Source organism: Poecilia formosa, unplaced genomic scaffold (genome assembly GCF_000485575.1).
Source record: "Poecilia formosa unplaced genomic scaffold, Poecilia_formosa-5.1.2 Scaffold77, whole genome shotgun sequence".
Lineage (NCBI taxonomy): Eukaryota > Metazoa > Chordata > Actinopteri > Cyprinodontiformes > Poeciliidae > Poecilia > Poecilia formosa.
In genome coordinates this window covers 60495-79562 of record NW_006800016.1, presented here as the reverse complement: position 1 = coordinate 79562, position 19068 = coordinate 60495, and the positions used below count along the sequence as shown (strand labels likewise).

The following is a 19068-nucleotide window of genomic DNA, read 5'->3' as shown; positions in this document are numbered from 1 at the left end:
TCGCCGAGCAACTAAAATTAGCAATCATTCGTGTAGGGCCATGTTCAAGCTGCTTGTGCACACAGATATGCGTTGAGCTCCCCAAGCTAGAGACAAATGCAAACACCTCCAAATTGCTCAGATAAAGGAGGATTATGAAGGAAAAGCACAGTCAGCAGATCACGTGGATTATTGTAAACCATAACAAAAGTGGTCACAGTCTTCGGAGCCTTGATGTGATCAACTCAGGTTACGAAAAAAGAAAGACTTTGAACTGGTTTTATTTTGGAAACAGTTTATGGATAATGGATGTGGGACCAAAACCTGAAGAAAGGTATTCAATACAAAATTCCTGCAGTGGAATATACTTTTTTTTTTCTTTTATGGATTTCTGTTCATAGGTTTGTGTCATACTCTCACTTTGACAAGCTTCAATAACTCTTTCTGAAGGGCTCAGAGGACCTTGTTCGGTGTGGCTATAAATCCAGGTCACTTTCTTTAACACTATGAACCGAAGCGTTTGCTTTGTGGAAGCGTTGCTCGCCTTGAGGGGCCCCGCTATCTGCCTCAGTAAGTACCTTTACCCTGCACCCCACTCCTCTCTGTCTGTTCATGCTCTCCTTAGCATAAATAAAGACCCCCCTCGCCCTTTACTCCCCTCATACATGTCTTTGCAATAACACAGATTCTCCTGCAGTACCATGACACTGAAGTGAGTCTGCTTTTACTCTCCCTTCACCGTCCCTCCTTCGTCCCTCCATACTCTCCATTAGCCTCCTGATGTTTTTGCACACCCTAAACTCTCTCTGGGTGGAGGGGGGGTGTCTATTCAAACTATTGCGCTTCTGTCATCATCTGCATGACTGCACACACTTGAGTCTTCTTGCATTCCTTCTTTTCTTTTACATTGATTCCATGCCTATTGTGGAGGCTGTTTTTGGGGTTTTCAACACGCCGCAGCATTGCACAGCTGCACGCCTGTTTAAGGTTTTTGTTTCTTTATTGTGTTTGCTGCTGCAAGCACTCAAACTTGCCATGAGACGCCATCCAGCATTGAATGTGTCTCTGCGTGTTTATGTCCTGCAGAAATATTTACGAGCATCGCAAACCACATTTACCGTCTGCACCATGGCAGATTTACACGATTCTTTGATTCATCAGGTCACATACGTGCGCTGACCCTGAAGGAGCCGGGTTCACTTGTGGCTTTAGCCAGACTCGCTGTGTTAACTGAGCTGTAACACATCTCCTGCACAGAAATCAGTTTATTTCTGCAGAATTAGGCTTTCGCAGACCTTTCTATGTAAAGTTTCAGGAGTTGACAGTATGAGACACATTAGCCACATATATTCCTCCAGACAAACACTCCTGTGGGAGGGATGAATCCAGCGCGCCGAGTGTTAGCGAGTACACATTCTAGTGTTTTACCCACGAGAGTTTTTTTTTTGGCTACACTTTGTAGCTGGTTCACATGGGAACTGTGGACCCGCTTCGTCTGTGAATGATCATGTATGTAGAGACTCGATAATTCTCTTTCTCTTGTCCCTGCACAACGGAGAGCTTAGAAATTTCCAGCTGTTTGCGACAGCTGTGTGAGTTAAGAGGTGGGGGGGCGAGAAAAAAAAGGGAACAAATCAAAGACGGAGAGGGGTTAAACACAAGAAGATTTCATAGTTGACAGAGATTAGAGGTGCAGAGAAATCTGAGATGTTTGTGTGCGGTATGGCAATGCATGTGTGTCTGTGTTGAAGCCAACGGTTTTGGCTTCCCACGGTATTACCTGAATGTGCCTTCAGTGGTGAAATATTCAAAACTTTCGCTTAATACCACATCAAAGTAAGAAAGTTTCCTTGTACGCCTGGGCGATATGGTTGGAATAACATATCACGATATAAGCATTTCATATGTCGATATTTATCAGTATTTATTGATTAGTTTTTTCTTTTAAATATCTGAAATACTACCAAACTGGTGACGTGACTTTCCTATTTTATTCGCAGTTTCCTCTTGAGTTGTTGTGCGAATCTTTTCCATTTGCTCTGCCCTGATTTTTTATTATTTTTAAGCAGTTATGAGGCCCAGTGGTGCAACAGTACTCAACAGGTCGTTGCTAGGTAACCACAAGTCACTCAGCAAGTCGTTGCTAGGTAACCAGTGAGCGAGAGAGATAGGTAATGCCACTAGCCTTTCTTTACTGACCGTGAGAGCTTGAAATTATTGAACTTTGTATCGGATGTACTTTCTATTTATATTGATTATGTGTCTATCAAATTATTGATTTATTACCCAGCCTTTTCTGCTTTGAAGAAAAATGTACGGCAGTTGTTCATGATAAATGTTCTAAGCTACCTTGTCTGGTTTGATGATTCGTTTTTTAAAGATCCAGTGTATTCAGCGTCTCACTGGGCAGAAGAGGTTAAACCCAAATTACCATCATGGCGTCATCTTGGTGACGCACCATGTCCTGTTCTTGTGGCAAACAGTGATGTTTTCCTATTCCCCAATCAACTGACTGGGTTGTGTTGCGCCAGTGGCGCCGCTGTAGCCGTACCTTACTGTCGTCGTGTGGACCTACAGGAACGGTGCGGTATGGGTCCCTTTTACAAAGCAAACCAGCAAAGTAGCGTATGGAACCGCACCAGCCTGTGCCGTACCGCTAAGTGGAAACGAGGAATTACAGTCTGGCAGGATTCATGTCAGCCTAATTTTTCAGCTGTTGTTTATGAGCAGGTATCCTGAAACTCCACGGCTCCACGAGGACTTCTTGAACGAGTGCCGGTTCCTCATGCGCACACGCGCACGCTTCTGCGCGCACGCTTCTGCGCGCACGCTTCTGCGCGCGCTCACACAGTCATTCGCTCGCAGCAGATTTATGGGAGCAGCCGTTCCAAGAAAATCTATCACTTCCATATGTTGCGAATGCGCTCGCTGCTGGCCAAAGCAGCATGCGGGCTGCATGTGTGTAAAATCATGGAGTGTTTGTGCCTAGCTCCAAGGCCTCCGGTTAATTCTCCAGTTTCATTATTAGATGTTTTTTCCTTTGCCACTCGATCCGCTCCACCACGACTTCTCTGGAGACCAGTAGAGAAACGGTCCTTTTCTTTGGTAGCAACGCATACTGGTTCAGTGTGTGGCTCTAAGTTATTTGACTTCCCCCTCTTCTCTGTCTTTGTGTCTTGACCCTCCAGGTGTGCGGAGGAGGTGCGTTGGACTCCAGAGCTGAGCAGTGCACGGCCTTTAACAACCAGGAGTTCATGGGTCGCCTCTACAGCTGGGAGCCTTTCACTGAAGGTGAGCGCCGAGTTAACACACTCGCACAGTTGTTAAAGCGTTTCCTTGCTTTAATTCGGTAAGAGGTTTATAGGGTGAATTAACTGGCACCGCAAGGGAGAGAGTAAAATGTAAGCCTGAGCGGGTTCAAATTTCTCTCTAATGAATGTGAGTTGGAAGGCGTCCTCTCATGCCCAGCCCCTCCGGCATCCCCCACTTCTCCGCGCAGCATCGGCGGCAAAGGGAGTAGACAAGGAAAGCAAATGACTGGAGCTCGATTTACTTCTGTGCTTTGCACAAAATACTTTGCTTCTTTTCTTTTTCCTTTTGTTTGTCCAACATCTCTCCCTCTCTGCCCGCGTCTCCTGCCAAACGTCTCCTCCCTGCTCTGACGGAGGACGCAGATTCCTGCAGCGTGAGATAAAGAGCACAAGAGCAGTGATGAGATGCGTGTGTCACACGACTAGTGGAAGCAGAATTGGGGCAACTTCAGAAGTTGCTCGGTTTTGGTTTTACAAGCAGCCCATTAAAAGAAGTACTGCCTGAACCTTTTGACGTTTGGTGACTTTGTAGCTGCAGACGGGGGTGATTTTAGGTGATAGACCAACACGCATTTTATTGTTTTTTTTCCATGAGAATAGTCTCTCTAAAGTGTGGCACACATTTCTCTGCAGCACACTTTATCCTTATAACCCTAAAAAAGGTCAAGCAACTGGTTTGTCTCAGATGTTAAGCAGTTATTAAGTAGAGTTTTTTGTGTTAAATATCCAATGTACTGCCAATCTAGTGACATGGCCATAAGAGGCACAGTGGCAAAACATGAAACTGCTCCCACATACTAAAGCCTACTGTGTGTATTCTGTGGACTGTGCAGTATCTGATCACTCTGTCCGACAACGGTTGATATTTTATAGTTAAGCCTACGTTTCTCATGTCAAATTCCCTTATTTCCCACATTCTGAATGGATACCAACAAGTTTGGTGAGCTGGTTGTCGCAGAGAGCAGCAGACACGCTACACGTCCTCAATGCGACTGGTTGAATCTCAGCATCATCATCTCGGTGTCTCATACAAAACACTGCCGAGCGGCTTCCTGTGCATCGCCAAATACGCCTTTCGTAAAAATTTTAATTTGTGTGGACGTGTCCGGGGAACCTCTGCGTTACTTCAAAAAGTGAATTATGCTCAAGTATGTTGGGTCAACCTGAAACTGCTGCTGCGTGCGTTACTCAACAGGTTGTTGCTAGGCAACCAAAGAGCGAGCGAGTGAGTTGATGCTCTGCCTACATCCCCCAGAACGCTGTGCGGATCCGAATCAGAGTTCAGTTATTATTAATTATTCTATCAGTCGTATTTTCTATTGATTCTGATCACATGTCTACCGCAACACACAGCTCTGGAAAACATTAAGAGACTCCACTGCATTGAACCCCATTGAAAACCTCCTGGCTATTCCACCAGATATTGATTTCTGAACTCTTCCTGAGTTAAAACATTAGCATTGTTGTAACTAAATGAATATGAACTTGTTTTCTTTGCATTATTTGAGCTCTGAAATAAATAAATACAACATTTTTTCCTGGAATTTCGGAGACATGTTGTCAGTAATTCTTAGAATAAAAGAACAAAATTCATTTTACTCAAACACATACCTATAAAAAGTACAATCAAGAGAAACTGATCGGTTTAAGGGATCTCTTAATTTTTTCCAGAGCTGTATATTTTTATCATTTTATCACAATCACTGGGCTGAGACACGGTGGTAGCAGAATCATGCTGTGAGATGCTTGGCTTCTGCGCAAACAGGGAAGAGAAAATAGCTGGAGCCTATCCGAGACTTCCAACCCTTAAAAATTGGCCTAATCAAATCCCAGACCTAAAGTCAATAACAAATCTATTTCAGAGCTTGAAAGTTGATGTCCACTGATTCTAATCAGTCTGAGTTAGAAGAATATGCAGCGTTGAAATATGCAGAGCTCCCGTATGAGGGTGTCTGTGTCATGGTGTGGGTTTAGTTCTTTTTTGGCAGCAAAGATGGTCAGAGGTGATAAAAAGACGGATTGAGTAAACACAACACAACTGTGTATAAAAAACTTTGCAAGACGCTGGATGGGCAAGAGTCCAGATTTCTATACATCTGTTTTTTTCTCAATGCTGGAGGAAAAGAAACAAGAGACAGAGAAAGCATTTTATAGATATTTCAGGAATTTTAGGGGGGAAAAAAAGAAGAGTGAATAGAAAGATTATAAGAAATGCGGGAGGGGAGGAGGGAGAGTAAAACGCAGCTGTGAGATGATCTCAGTTGTGTTTGTCATTAGGCTTATAAAGCATGTGCATGATCTCCTGTGTATTTACATCATGGGCGTACTGGTTGAGGGCGTTTTGCATGCGGATAGCTGTGTGAACCTGGGATGAAATGTGGGAAAATAATTTGCACGTGTGTGTTTGTGTGTCTGTCGTTTGGGATTTTACTGTATCGGTAAAGCCGGAGCTGTGAACACACAAACACCCTGAGAGCAGAGACTCAGAAGCCCGGCTATTACATACACAGCTTCGCTTTTGGTTCTGCTCTGTCATAACATAAAACACACTCACCAGTCTGCCCTCAAATAAACGCATTGCACGAAATTGAAACCAGATATCCAGTAGAGTGTATAACAAAAACACGATTTTCTGCTATAAAGTGGAACCCGATGCTGCTTAAATACTTACAGTTGAAGAGCTGCAGTCGATATTTTTTTGTAAGCAGTGGATCAGATAAAATGACCCAATTAAGTCCTCCCTCTCTGTGTTTTATTAAGTGTCAGCCACGTATCTTAGTTTTCCATCTTGCAGGACTGCTGCATATCAGGCTCATGGCTCCCCCCAGTCTCATTCCAGGCTGCACAACGAAACTGTTTTCGTGGAAAAAAAGCAGCAATAAACCCCTCTCTACGCTACCTGTTCCTCACACTAGCAAAGTTAGCATTTTACCAGATGTGTGGCTGTTTGTTTGTTCTTTTAGCATTAAAATAAGCCGAATGATTCACATATTCTACATTCCAGGTTTTGTATTGTCATCCTGGTGCCTATATGGTTTGCGAGCTGAACTCCAGCTGATGAATGCCCCCGGCTACTGCAGAGTCATTTGACGCAGGACTGAATGCAGATTGTACTATTTCCCATTTTAAACAAAGGCCAGATGTTACTTTAGGTTTTTGTCCAGGAAGAGTGGAAGATTTAGACTTTAAAGGCAGATATTTCCTCAGGCGAGCAGGAATGACAATGGAAAGCATCAACGCCCGGTAGCTTGGTGCCAGAAGTTTTTGGCACAGAGATCCGTGTCACTGGATGTCAGAGCCGTTTTGGCAGAACGAGTGTTTGATGCTCTGTGTAAAGCTGGTCATGGCAAATGCATGATTGTAATAAATAGCAAGTAATCTGGCAATGATCTGGTGGCGCAATGAGAATAAATAAATCTTTTTTATTCCCTGCACTATTTCAACAGTCTGACAATAAATGCTGTAAGAACATCACTCTGATCCAAAACCAACTTTTATTGTCAGTTTTGTTGAACAAATTACTTTTTTCCCTTATTAAATACTGAATGAAGGTGTAACGGTGCCCCTCATTTTTTAAGTTTTGTTTTGTCAGACCTTGAGCTCCCTTAAAATAGTCTTGATTCAGCACAAAAAAAAAAAAAAAAAAAAAACTTTGGCTCCTTTTTTTTTACTCATTTTCTGTCAATGACCAAATTTTGCTATAAAAATTGTTTTGCTTGTTAAACCAATTAACTTTGAGATATCAACTGTTTATCTGAGTGTAGAAAGGGAAACGAACGGTTAAAATTTAAATTAGATCTTAAATCAGTTCAATATGATTAACTGAGCACATTGAAAAGCAACGTCTGATAAAACAAAATGTAGCATAATTCTCTAAGTCCTCTTTAGATAATTATGCTACTAGGTTAACCATTTATTTCTTGAACCTGGGTACTGTGGATAGTCATGAGTTGTCAGTATCTTACTTTCCGCAGACAGACGTTTTCTTTAAGTGATAAAAACAATGTCTTACCAAAGGAAAGCTAACAGTTAGTCAGACTGATTAGCGCCTGTAAAACCACTTAATCTCAAACGTTTCATGTTGGTGTGAGCCATTTCAAACACAATATGCTAATCAATAATAACTGCAGATCATATGAGTTAGAGTTGCTTCATGTGGTTAAAATTATTCATCTTCTTGAGTGAAAATGTCTACCTGCTAAAGTCTTTGAGGAAAACATCTGTATATGGCAGATAAGGTACTAACTACTGGTAGCTACTCCACAGAACCCCCTTCAAAAACCTGCATTGTCCCTTTAAAGCCTGCTGGAACGAAAAGATGACTGAGCAGCAGTTGGGAAGATGGCAAGCTCTAATACTGAGGCGTTTTTTTGTACTGTATTACTATGAGAGTCTTTGAATAAAACAAGCCATCAAGTATGTTTACTGGATCTACTGGATAAAGAACTGGCAGCGTCACTGGATTTGAGCATGGAATGATTTTCTTACTGTCTCCAAGGTAAACCGTGTTGCACTGTTTAGCTTATGAAGGCTGGCCCGAGCCCAAACCTTTCACATCGAGCCTCCCGGCGTCAGTCTGTTTTATAGTTGGTGCTGGCTGGATCTTTGCATTAATGCACCAAATCTACTTAGAAATGATGTCCCTGATTGATACTCCCTCATCCTTTAGGCGTTTTGTCACCGCTGCTTGCCCAGGTGCTGTTTTACTTTGACATCACCTCTTTTTCCAGTCCCTGTCCCATCTCTGGACACTCATCCTTCTCTCTTCCTGTCCAGCTGCCTCACTCTTTCTCTTTTTCTGTTGGAGTTTGTTTAGATGGACTGATAGTGGGGAAGCATATTTAGACAACATATACTTCCCCTTCTGCACACTAAGCTGAGAGAGGGACAGAGGGATGGTGGAAAATCAGAGGAAGCGAGGGAAGACGAGGCAAGTTACAGATGAAGCTTGAGGGAAAAAAAAGTTAAGATGAGAACAGAAGTTGAGATTTGGTTAAGCATGATTTGAAGAGATGGAGATTGTGAGAGACAACCTACCTCATTTTGCAGCAGCTTCGGGTTTAAAGGTCTAAAACTATTACAGATGGATGGAGGAAACAAGCACCAACTATCCCTCTTTCCTGTGTCTTTTCAGTAGGTCAGAGGATACGAAGCCATTTGTATCTGTTTGCAAAGTCAAAATTTCATTCGGGTAATGATCAGAATAAAAACATCTCCTGTAAATGAACGAGAGCAGCGGCGGTGTCTCTAACGATATCCGTCATGACGTCAGCGTTTGATTTGTTTTAATCATGTCTCAAGGTGCGAGAGTCTAGGAGAGATGTGGTGTCAGAAAGACGAAACCATCCTTCACTTCGTCATGTCCAGTTCAGAATCTAAAACCTGAGCTGGATAATTAATTATTCAAAATTCTACTTGTGAAACCACAAAATGTGAGCTTTTTTATTTTCTGTTATTTGTCATGTACCAGACCACCTTAAAAGACTAGAATACGACAAGTGTCTAATTCTTAGGTCAGTAGTTGAGACATAATCTTTGGCTGAAGGTTAGATTCCAGCTTCTTCCTGCCGTGTGTTTATCAGCTCTCAACCCCTATTGCCTACTGATAAATGTGTGTGTTTGTGAGTGCAACTCGATTTCTGAATTTCATCTATTTACTGACACCGACTATACTTTGGACCTGGCATTGTTCTTGCTTCACAGACGACTCCAGGGGGTTTGAGATTTAATTTTTTGTTTATATTTCGGTATGAAATTGTTGTCATTCCGGCCCCGGTTGTACATTTGAATCGTTTCGCTCGTAATCCTGTCACTGCGCTGTTTAAACGTCTTAAGGGAAATGTTTACATGTGCTGAATCAACACTTCCTTCTCAGAGCGTGTTTACAAGCTATCTGATGGTCCTGCTACAGCCCGTGTTTTTTTTTACGAAGCTGTGTGATTATGAACATCCGATCCAGGTACATTGCCCTCTGTGCATGAACTCCTTCCCACTTCCACTCAGTCTAAACACACTTCTTAATGAAGTTGATAGGTCTGAGGCTGGAAAAACTGTTGATCCAGCTTCAAGTCAAGGTTTCATCTGAGCTGTGGGTCGTAACTTTTGTGTTTTCTGGTAATGACTCGCAGCAGGACTCGTCTTTATGCCAATAGATTTTTTTTCTGAAAAACCGTTCAGAGCTTGTTTAGTAATGCTTGGTGTGTTTTTTTTTTTTTGCAAAGAAATAAAACAATAAAATACTGAATACATTAGTGAAATCTTGTTTGACTTACCCCTGCTAGCTGTTTAAGCATTTCTATCCCTATTCATGGCTCTAGTTGTGCACAAACGTTTTCTCATTCCTGCTAAACTGGGTTGGTTTGTGAGGTAAAGCGATTGTTTTCCAACCCGGGTCCTTAAGGCACACTGCCCTGAATGCTTTAGATGTTTCCCTGCTTCAGCGCGCCTGATCTCAGTCGATAACTGATTAACAGGATTTTTGCAGAATTGCATTCTTCTGAATCAGGTGTGCTAACGCAGGAAAAACCTATAAAACAGGCAGGGCACTTTTAGGGCTGGGTTGAAAAACAGCCTGTGTCTTAAAATGTGTTTTATTCTTCTTAAGACATATTTAAACAATGTAAAATAATTTAAGGTTGTAACAGCTCGACTGGGCTCATTTTAAGCACATGTTGCTTCATCATTTAGTGTGTCCACTTTACCTCGCAGGAGCTCTCGTCAGATTGTAAGGACATCTCTTGAAGGATTTGTTCTGGATTCTGCTAAAGCTTTGCTTTTCCTTTCCCTAATGAATCATGTTGTTGTTTTGGATAAGTGACTGGACTCGTCGAAAGATAACATCACTCCATCTTTCATCTTCATGCTCAACCCTACATGCGAATTGCAACAGGATGCTTCACAGAGGCATTAATCTTTTCTTCACCGGAGGAATGTTTTTCCAGATGACTTAAGGGGGCATCTTCAGAGAAAACAACTTTACCATATTCTAGACTCTGCAGTCCAATCCTGGTATTTTGTGTAGCATTTCTGTCTCTCTTTTGTGTTTTATTTGGAAAAGAGTTTATTCTTTGCCACCCAACAGGTCTTGGCCTCACTGTCTGTGCGGAAACGGTCACAAATGCCCGCTGCCAGTTTTGGTCAAGCTCTGCACTGGTGGCAAACCAGTCCCTTAGCCGAATCTTTTTTGGGTGACATTCATGTCACTTCCTGGACTTTCTGTTGTGCCCGCTTCACAGCAGTTCAACCGCGTAAAGTTCATGACTGTACAAATAACTAATTTTAGGTGTAACCATCCTGCTCCTCTAACTCAACCAGAATGAGTGACATCAGCTCTGTCCTCATTAAAAGTTTCCCCTGAGCTCATCAAAATTATCTCAGCAATTCCTCCATTGCTTAACCTCGCTCCAAATTAGGTCTTAGATGTGCTATTACTAATACCCGATTTGATCGGTGTCCATGGCAACCTGTTCCCATAAAAACGAAAGCAGTAAAGTTTCCTTTAATTCTCAAAACACTTTGGTGCTGCTGTAGTACTACACTGGTATTACACCTTTGCAAAGTCTTCTGCTGATTTAAGAAATATCAAGAAGTTAGGAGATTGCGTGGAAGCACATGGAGATCCTTCAACCCAAAAGGTGAAAGCCGAGGTCAGGTATGCGCCCTTTACTCTTTGCTCCCAACTAACTCTTTTGAACTTCCGACTTTAAAGAAGATGGAAACTTTAACCTCCTTGTGGCTGATGACTATTCAAGATGGCAGACGTTCTGTTTTCACGGTGAATCTCTCTCAAATGTCAAAGACATTACAAACTTATTACAGAGGTGATTTTATGTGTCTGAGGTAAAAATCGTTTTCCAACAGGTGGTTTCCAGATCTGCTTTGAATGAGGCTCTTTGCGAACTTTGCAAACTCACGTCGGAGTAGCGTTTGCATTTGCGTCGTTGTTTGCAAGAAATATATCCCAAAAACAGTCAGAGGCCACGCTCAGAAGCAGAGACGCGCCTTCCTCCCACCGCTAGCTTAATCTATGACTCGTGACTCATGCAGTGAGTTTGTGTCTGGAGCAGTATTTCTTGCAACATAATCACAGCTCTGTCCACACGCACATCTGCTCTCCCTGCATGAGGACTTTAGCACCCGTTACACTCCCTGACATCTTTCCTCAAAGAAAACAGCCATGGCTTTAGCCACTCGCTGCCCTCTCCTGTCCGTTCTTTAATGTCCTTTTTTGAAGAAGTAGTTCCACATCTTCTGTGAAAACTGGGACGAGACGTGCGGCATTCATCACACGTGTTTGAGGCAAATGCTTTGGGGAACATAGAACCAGATCTGTCACAACGTAAAAAATATCTCCATATTATTTGCTTGCATTGCTTCTTTCCCTGTGGGGTCCTCCATACTCACGGTCAACCTTCTCTCTTGTCACTGAAGGGCTTTTATTTCCTCCCTAACCTTGAGCTGTGCTCTCGTTCTTTGATTCCTGCCTCCTCCTCTTTCTGCTTTCAGCTGAACTCATAAATCCACCCTTATGTTTACAACTCTCCTGTGAATATGTATGTGTCTTCTGGGGAGCTGCGCAGCGCGGGGAGTCAGTGATCAATATCTGGTTTTCTGAAGGTTACACGTTCAACTCTCACTTTCCTGGCTTGCAGTCGAAGGCATTTATGACTCTAATGGAGTTTTTCTACATTGTCTGTTATAAAAAGAAAAAGTAATAACACACTGTAAAAACACAAAGTCTTACCAAGTATTTTTATTCTTGTTTCTAGTTCGCATATCTTAGCGCACTCGAAATAAGACAAAACTAACTTACAAGTAACTTTTCAGTAAGAAATAGGAGCTTTTGAACATGGAAAATTCCTTAGTATTGCAGAACAAGTTCAAGTTCCACTAACAGATTATTTCACTTATAACAAGACATTTTTCCCATAAGTGAAAACAATTTGCCAGTGGAACTAATCCTTTTTATTACTAGTTTATATTATTAAGAATATGAAGAAATTATTATCCTAAAATAAGCTCCTGTATATTGCTGAAAAGTTTAGTTTTACTCCAAGAGTACTAAGATGCTAGAAACTAGAGCAAAAGTACTTGGTATCGTTCTGTGTTTTTGCAGCGATCTTCTTGAACTTCTCCACATGTTGTAACCTTGAATCCACAAATTTCAATTAGATTTATTCTGATTTATTTTTGATAAATCAGCACAAAGTAGTTGATAATTGCAAAATGAATGGAAAAGTTTTAAATTCCTCTTCAGTTTTTCAGAATAGTTAGTTCAGATTTTCTTTCAGGGTTGTCCTTTGCTCCCCAGAGGACGATGCTGCATGTTTTGCTGGGGGGATTTGTTAAGGTTGATGGACAGTGTTAGGTTTTTTGGTTTTTTTTTAAACTCACATAGCAGTTGACTGCACCCGATTTTATTCATGGGTATCAGGATAAAAGGGGTTCAAACGCACACCACATTTTCATATTTTTATTTTTAAAAATCTTTGAAAACCACTTATGTTTCCCTCCAACTTAACAATTTTGAACCCCTTTGTGTTGGTCGGTCCTAAAAATTCCCAATCAAATACAATCAAACTTATGACCATAACACTACAAAACATTACAAAGTTCCTGGAATGTAAAATGTGTTGATATCTCTGCTTGTGTGTTGCAGCTGGTTTGGAGAAGCAGTGCGAGCTGACCTGCAGACCTGTCGGTTACCGGTTTTACGTTCGCCTGGCGGAGCGCGTCAGAGACGGCACGCCCTGCTTCAACACTAGTGCCAACGATGTGTGTGTGGAGGGACAGTGTCTGGTGAGTTAATTCAGCTGTTTGTGCGTGGAAGATTGTTTTTCAGGTGTCGGAACGTGATGCCCAACTGTCTCGCCGTGGTTGCAGTAAAGCAGAACCTGGCTGTCCTAAAAATGTCCGTCTCACATCTGGATGGTGATTTAAGCCTGCCATGCAGATTCAGACAGCCCTGTTCAAGGGCCTCTTTTCTCTGTGTCTTCTCTCTCATTTACGCTCCCGCTCTCTGATTTCACCCTCAGTCCACTTCTCTGCATCTGGCAGGAATCTTGCAAGCGTCAATTACCAATTTACACAACTAACAGTGAAATAAACACTAAAATTGGATGTGATTTGTTAAAGGTTATCTATTATACTTGATTGAACTGGTTGACTAGGAATATGGGCTATAGAAAACATGTCCATTGCATTTTCTTTGCACGAAATCATTCAATTATTTTAGTCTGGTCCGTTCTGCCTATTTTGAGCTTCTTTCAGAATGAGATGTTTTAGTTCCTCAAGTCATTTTAAATCCAAACAAGTTGCTGCTGACCACCCAACTCGACATTTACACTCGCATGTGAAAATGGCTGCAGACAGATGCGTAATTATTCAACCGCACATCTTTGAAAAGCAGAAGTAGAGCTTCCTGCACAACCAACAAGAATACAGCATGTTGTTTCTGTATGGTAAGTTAACAACAAAACAGATTTTACCAGCCATTTTACAACTCATTCAGCGGTAAAACCAGCGACCAATCATGCTGGAGTTCCACTTAGGTTGCTAGGTAACAGGGCTGGGCTCGGCTGGGGTTGCTAGGCAACCGCACAGTGCCCAACAAATGTGATTTAACAGTTCTGAGGTTTTTGAAAAAGGGTAATTTTCTAGATACCAAAAACACTAAAATCAACTTGTGGTTCTTTTAAACAAGCAGCTGAGACCCACATGAGAGTTTGCAAAAGTGGAAAATTTTGCATATCAGGTCCCCCTTTCACAAGCATTTCCCTCAGTGTCACTTGTCTGAAACTTTTTTTTTTTCTCCCACTGTCTTCCACCAGACTGAAGGTTGCGACGGCATTCTGGGTTCCAGCGCTGTGATCGACAAGTGTGGCGTGTGCGGCGGGCGGGACCGCTCCTGTCGAAAGGTAACTGGAAGCCTACCAAATGGCACCGTTCCCCTCGGCTACCACAAGATCGTGGACATCCCGCCGGGAGCCACGTTCATTACCATCACGGAGAGACGAGCGAGCCCCAACTACCTGGGTGAGATCTAACAGACAAATAAATTTCTGCACACACACTCACACTCGTACGTCTCGAGATTTGATTCCCTCAGACTGGCTGCAGATCCAGTTATAAGTGAAGTGTTGGCGAGCAAAGTGCAGCTTTGGCCTGCGATCGTGTGTGTGCTGGCTTCGTTTAAGACCGTAGAGTTTGTGGTCTCGCAGATTTAGGCCAAGTACAGCTTGTATTGCTGGAGTTGTAAGGAATCAGTGAAGTGTGTGTATGTTTGTCTCTGCTGCCTCCTGTTTGCCTGTCTGGGAGTGTGTTTGAACACAGGAAGGGGCTTCTAGGACTTGGCCAGGCTTAACTGGGCTCTAAATGCGAAAAGTGAATTTTCTCCTGAACCTATCGCCCGTTTCCTGCTTCTTTTCCGCCCAGCAATAAGGAGCGGCACCGGGGCTTCCGTGGTGAACGGGGGCTGGGCTGTTGACGCTCCAGGAGATTACCAGGCAGGTGGGACTACTTTTACCTACACCCAACCCAGAGCGCAGGCGGAGGGGGAGGAAGAGAAAGGCGAGTCCCTGAGGGCGCGGGGACCCACCACAACACAGCTGCAGCTTTATGTAAGCACAGGAAGGCATTTATTTCAACCCTGCAAATAAACACGGAGCAGGCCACTGCCTTGACAGGAGCAGGCCACTGCCTTGACAGGAACTCAAGAAGACTGAAAGCTTTTGAAATCAAATTTTGCTGATATTTGTGCCCTGGACAAACAATTCTAGCAATCTCATCCAGAAGAGGAGGATTCAAAACCACAACGTTTTGATAAAACTAATTAATGACCCCAACGAGGAGTTTAATATCAAATACTCAAAACTTTTTTAAAATATATTTTACGAATGAAGTTTGTGGTTTTTTTGTGCAGTTTTCCTTCAAAATGTTTTTTTTTTTTTTTTTTTGAGGTGGGGTTCTTCAGAGGTATAAAAAGCCGTCAGTATTTTACCTTCATACGGCATTAATCAGCGTCATCCTAACAACAGAACAGAGTTCTTAACCTTAAATGTTTAATAGAGGAGCGCTGTTGAGATCATTTTATGGAGGCAGAGTTTCAGAAAGAGCAGGAGTTTTAAAAGAAACAGAGACCCAATTTCAAGGCGTTAAATCACAAAGCCAAATTTCTTTTAAGTCATATTTGTATATAACATTTTTGTAACAACTGAGGGTAACAGTTACTTGATTGTGCAATAAATGGCACTATTTTCCTAAAAAAATACATAATACTGTCCCTGTAAGTAAGGCAATAAGGTGAAAAGATGCAGATTACATACAGATGAAGGTTTGTGGATGCAGCAGGATGGAGTTGACTGTTGTGATCTGGGTTTTCTGTGTAGTAGTTTAGGGAACCTTTGATAAGCACACAGAACAGTAGTCATAGTATATTTGACCAGGCATGCAGAGTTTTGCTTCTTTTTTTTTTTTTTTTGCTCGGTAATAAATAATAGTAGAAGTAGATGAATGAAAATGGAGGAAGAGGGGTAATTAAAGTGATTTAGGGGCTACTGCTCCTGAGATGTAGCATTAAAAAGATTGTGTGATGCTCATCTGCTGAGGGTCCGGACAGCCAAGTTTTAGCATTACGACAGCCTACAGGCAGCTACATTAAGGCTTAGCCTAAAACCACATCACACTGCCCAGGGCTCGATATTAACAGCCTCACCCAGAGATTTCAATAAACTCCAGAGCTCGTTTCATTCCAATAGCTTTATTTATGCACATCAAAGTCAGCTGCCAAATGTGTCAGATGAAGTTGCTTTACAGTTTCTGCTGATTAAGTGTATAATTAAAGTAACTGTTGGAGTGGAGCTGCATGGTTCGTGGCATCACGGCGAAATCCTGGGCAGGGCGTCGCTGACACACGCGTTTCTGCGTTTGCCGTGTTTGCTCTTGTATCCAGATCATTTACCAGAAGGACAACCCTGGCGTCGACTACGAGTTTTACGTCCCAGTGGAGAACAAAGACGGAGACAAGGAGAGGCCGCCGGAGAACGAGGCGCCCAGAGAGCCACCCAGGGAGAGAGCGAGGGAGCGGGAGCCAGTGAGGGCCCCGCTTCGCGGTGAGACGAACTGCTTTTAACTCATATGCTCTTCTTTTCAGTGACTGAGACACAGTTTAAATCCAGCAGAGCATCACAGGGAGTCATTTTTTCCAAATTACTCAAGGCAGCGTCGCTGTGGGCTCTGATTGATGCCTCTTTGGATTAGGACGGGCGAGGCTGTGGGCCGTGTGGGTGGGATTCTTGTCCCGGCGTGTTTTCGTGTGTCTGTTTGCCCTTGACCCAGATGCGAGGCTATCAGCTCAACATGTTTGCCATCATGAGACCCTGACCTCACTGTGATTTCATTATCCTCTGACTCACGTCGCCTTCCTCTTATTCTACATATTTCAGCGTGTTTAGCTTTTTTCCTCACGCACTTTATCTCTCGCATTTCTTCCCCTCTGTGCATCTATTTTCTAACTTCTCCTCCGCCTTTCCTGCCATTCCTTGTTTATCTTTGCTTATCTTTTCTCCCAGGTTCCCTCACGGTGTCGTCAGAAAACCCTCCTCCTGTGTCAGATCCTTCTCTCCACTCCTTGTCGTCCTCCTCGGCCTCGTCGCCATCCTTTGACCGCTGGTCACCTGACAGGACGCGCCCTCGGGGATCCGCGCCCAATAGAAACGCTCGGATCCCCCCTCGGACTGACCTGCCGCCGGACACCCAGCTGCCATTTGTGTGGAGGAGAGGCAGCCTCACCGAGTGCTCTGCGACTTGTGGCAGAGGTAGATAGTCTCACTTACACACATCTGCCTGGTTATTCATAATCATTTGGATCATACAATGTCTCCCTCCTCAGTTTGTTGTATGCAAGTGCGAGAGCAATTAAAAGTAAATCCTGATTTATTCTTATTATCCCTCTGAGCAGGCTCTCAGCACAGAGTGGTGATATGTGTGAACCGACACACAGAGGAAGAAGTCACAGAGGGGAACTGTGACTCTGCAGCCAAACCTGCTGCTGAGGAGGAGTCCTGCAACACACAACCCTGCCCTCCTTTGTAAGCCGAATTAAGATTTTTAAGATGTTACTTAGAGTTAGATTGTTACTCCATGTCAGGTGTGTCAAACTCATGTTTGTTTTGGGACACAACAAGATTAAAAAGGGCTGGTTGTGAAACATTGTATTGATAGAACCCTTTAACAAACTGTTTAAAAATATTAATAAACAGCTGTCTCTGAATTTGACGAGTATTTCTTAAAATTAAATAATATTTAACATCTTTTCACATTAATGTAATTCGGCACTATACAGACAAAACTGTTTTGATTTGATTGCTAAAATAATATTTAAGCACACAACTGTTTGGTTCTGTTTATGCGACTGCAGTATTTAGAGGGGCACATAAATAGTTATGGTGGGCCAGATTTGGCCCCCCGAGTCTCAAGTTTGACACTTTTGCTCTATATAGTGCTTTGCAGAAATATTCACAATTTTATTTTACATTTTACCACAACCACAGACTTCAATGTATTTATTGTGATTTTATGTGATAAACGCTTTTGAAACAATCTTCTCACGAGTTATGCAGACTAAAAATATGTAAAAAATAATTGTTCTTCATACAAAAGTTGTAATTTCTCCAAGTTAAACGTACAATGTTCAGACACTTCCTGTGTGTGTTGTGTGTTTGTTAGCTGGGAGGCCAGCGCGTGGTCCGAGTGTAGCGTGTCCTGTGGACCTGGTGTGCAGCAGAGGCAGCTGCAGTGCAGGCAGAGCTTTGGGTCTCGCTCCACCATGGTGCACCCTCAGCGCTGCGCCCACCTCACCCAGCCTGACTCCACGCAGGTCTGCCAGCTCCGCCTCTGCTCCCACTGGGAGGTCAGCACCAACTGGAGCACGGTGGGTCAACAAAAACAAAGCCTTAATGTCATTTTAATGTCACCCGTTGGGCTGCACAGTAAATCAGTAACAACATATATCGTGATGGATACGTGATCAAAATCAACAGATAATGCGCTTGGTAGAATTTAAATAGTTTTACTGAACTCTGATCCAGAACCGCACAGCATTCTGGGGGATGTAGGCAGAGGAAAGACTTTAGCAGCTCAGCCTCTCACAGCCAACTAAACAAAATGAGTGGCATCAACTCTTTGGTTACCTAGCAATAACTTGTTGAGTAACTTGTGGTTACTTGGCAACAATTTGTTGAGTAACTTGTGGTTACTTAGCAACAACTTGTTGAGTAACTTGTGGTTACTTGGCAACAATTTGTTGAGTAACTTGTGGTTACTTAGCAACAACGTGTTGAGCAACTTCCGCACAGCATTAATTCAAGGTTTCACCAAAGAGCCCTGCTTAATTATTTGATTAAATAAAGCGTCATAATTCTGTTATGATTGTACTATTTAATTATATTATTACACAATGTGTTATAACTGTACATTTATAAATTAATATACCATGTCACTAATGTTATGTTTTGTGTGTGTAACTGCTTTTTTAATAAATGTTTTTTTTTTATGATGTGGACACCAGGAAGAGTAGCTATCGTCATGGCAATGGCTAATGGGGGTACAAATAAACGAACAAGCTAACTAACAACACCACCGTGCCTCATATCTGCTTAAAAATAAACAATGTGGAGTGAAGACTGGACAAATCAGGAGAGGTTGCAACAAAAAACAGATCAGTAGTTATTGATATTGACTGATATGAAAGGTTCATATCGTGACACATTTTTTAGCCGTA

General features: G+C 42.6%; 1 protein-coding gene across 1 annotated transcript in view; it reads left to right on the top strand.

The window, feature by feature from the left end:
• Window positions 1-19068, top strand: part of adamtsl4 (ADAMTS-like 4) — a 45367-nt gene that overhangs the window by 20883 nt on the left and 5416 nt on the right. The window contains exons 5-12 of the mRNA XM_007556041.2: window positions 3168-3270; window positions 12949-13088; window positions 14120-14324; window positions 14724-14908; window positions 16240-16399; window positions 16859-17104; window positions 17248-17377; window positions 18015-18219. Coding sequence (XP_007556103.1) covers window positions 3168-3270; window positions 12949-13088; window positions 14120-14324; window positions 14724-14908; window positions 16240-16399; window positions 16859-17104; window positions 17248-17377; window positions 18015-18219 — 1374 coding nt within the window. The remainder of the gene's footprint in view (window positions 1-3167; window positions 3271-12948; window positions 13089-14119; window positions 14325-14723; window positions 14909-16239; window positions 16400-16858; window positions 17105-17247; window positions 17378-18014; window positions 18220-19068) is intronic.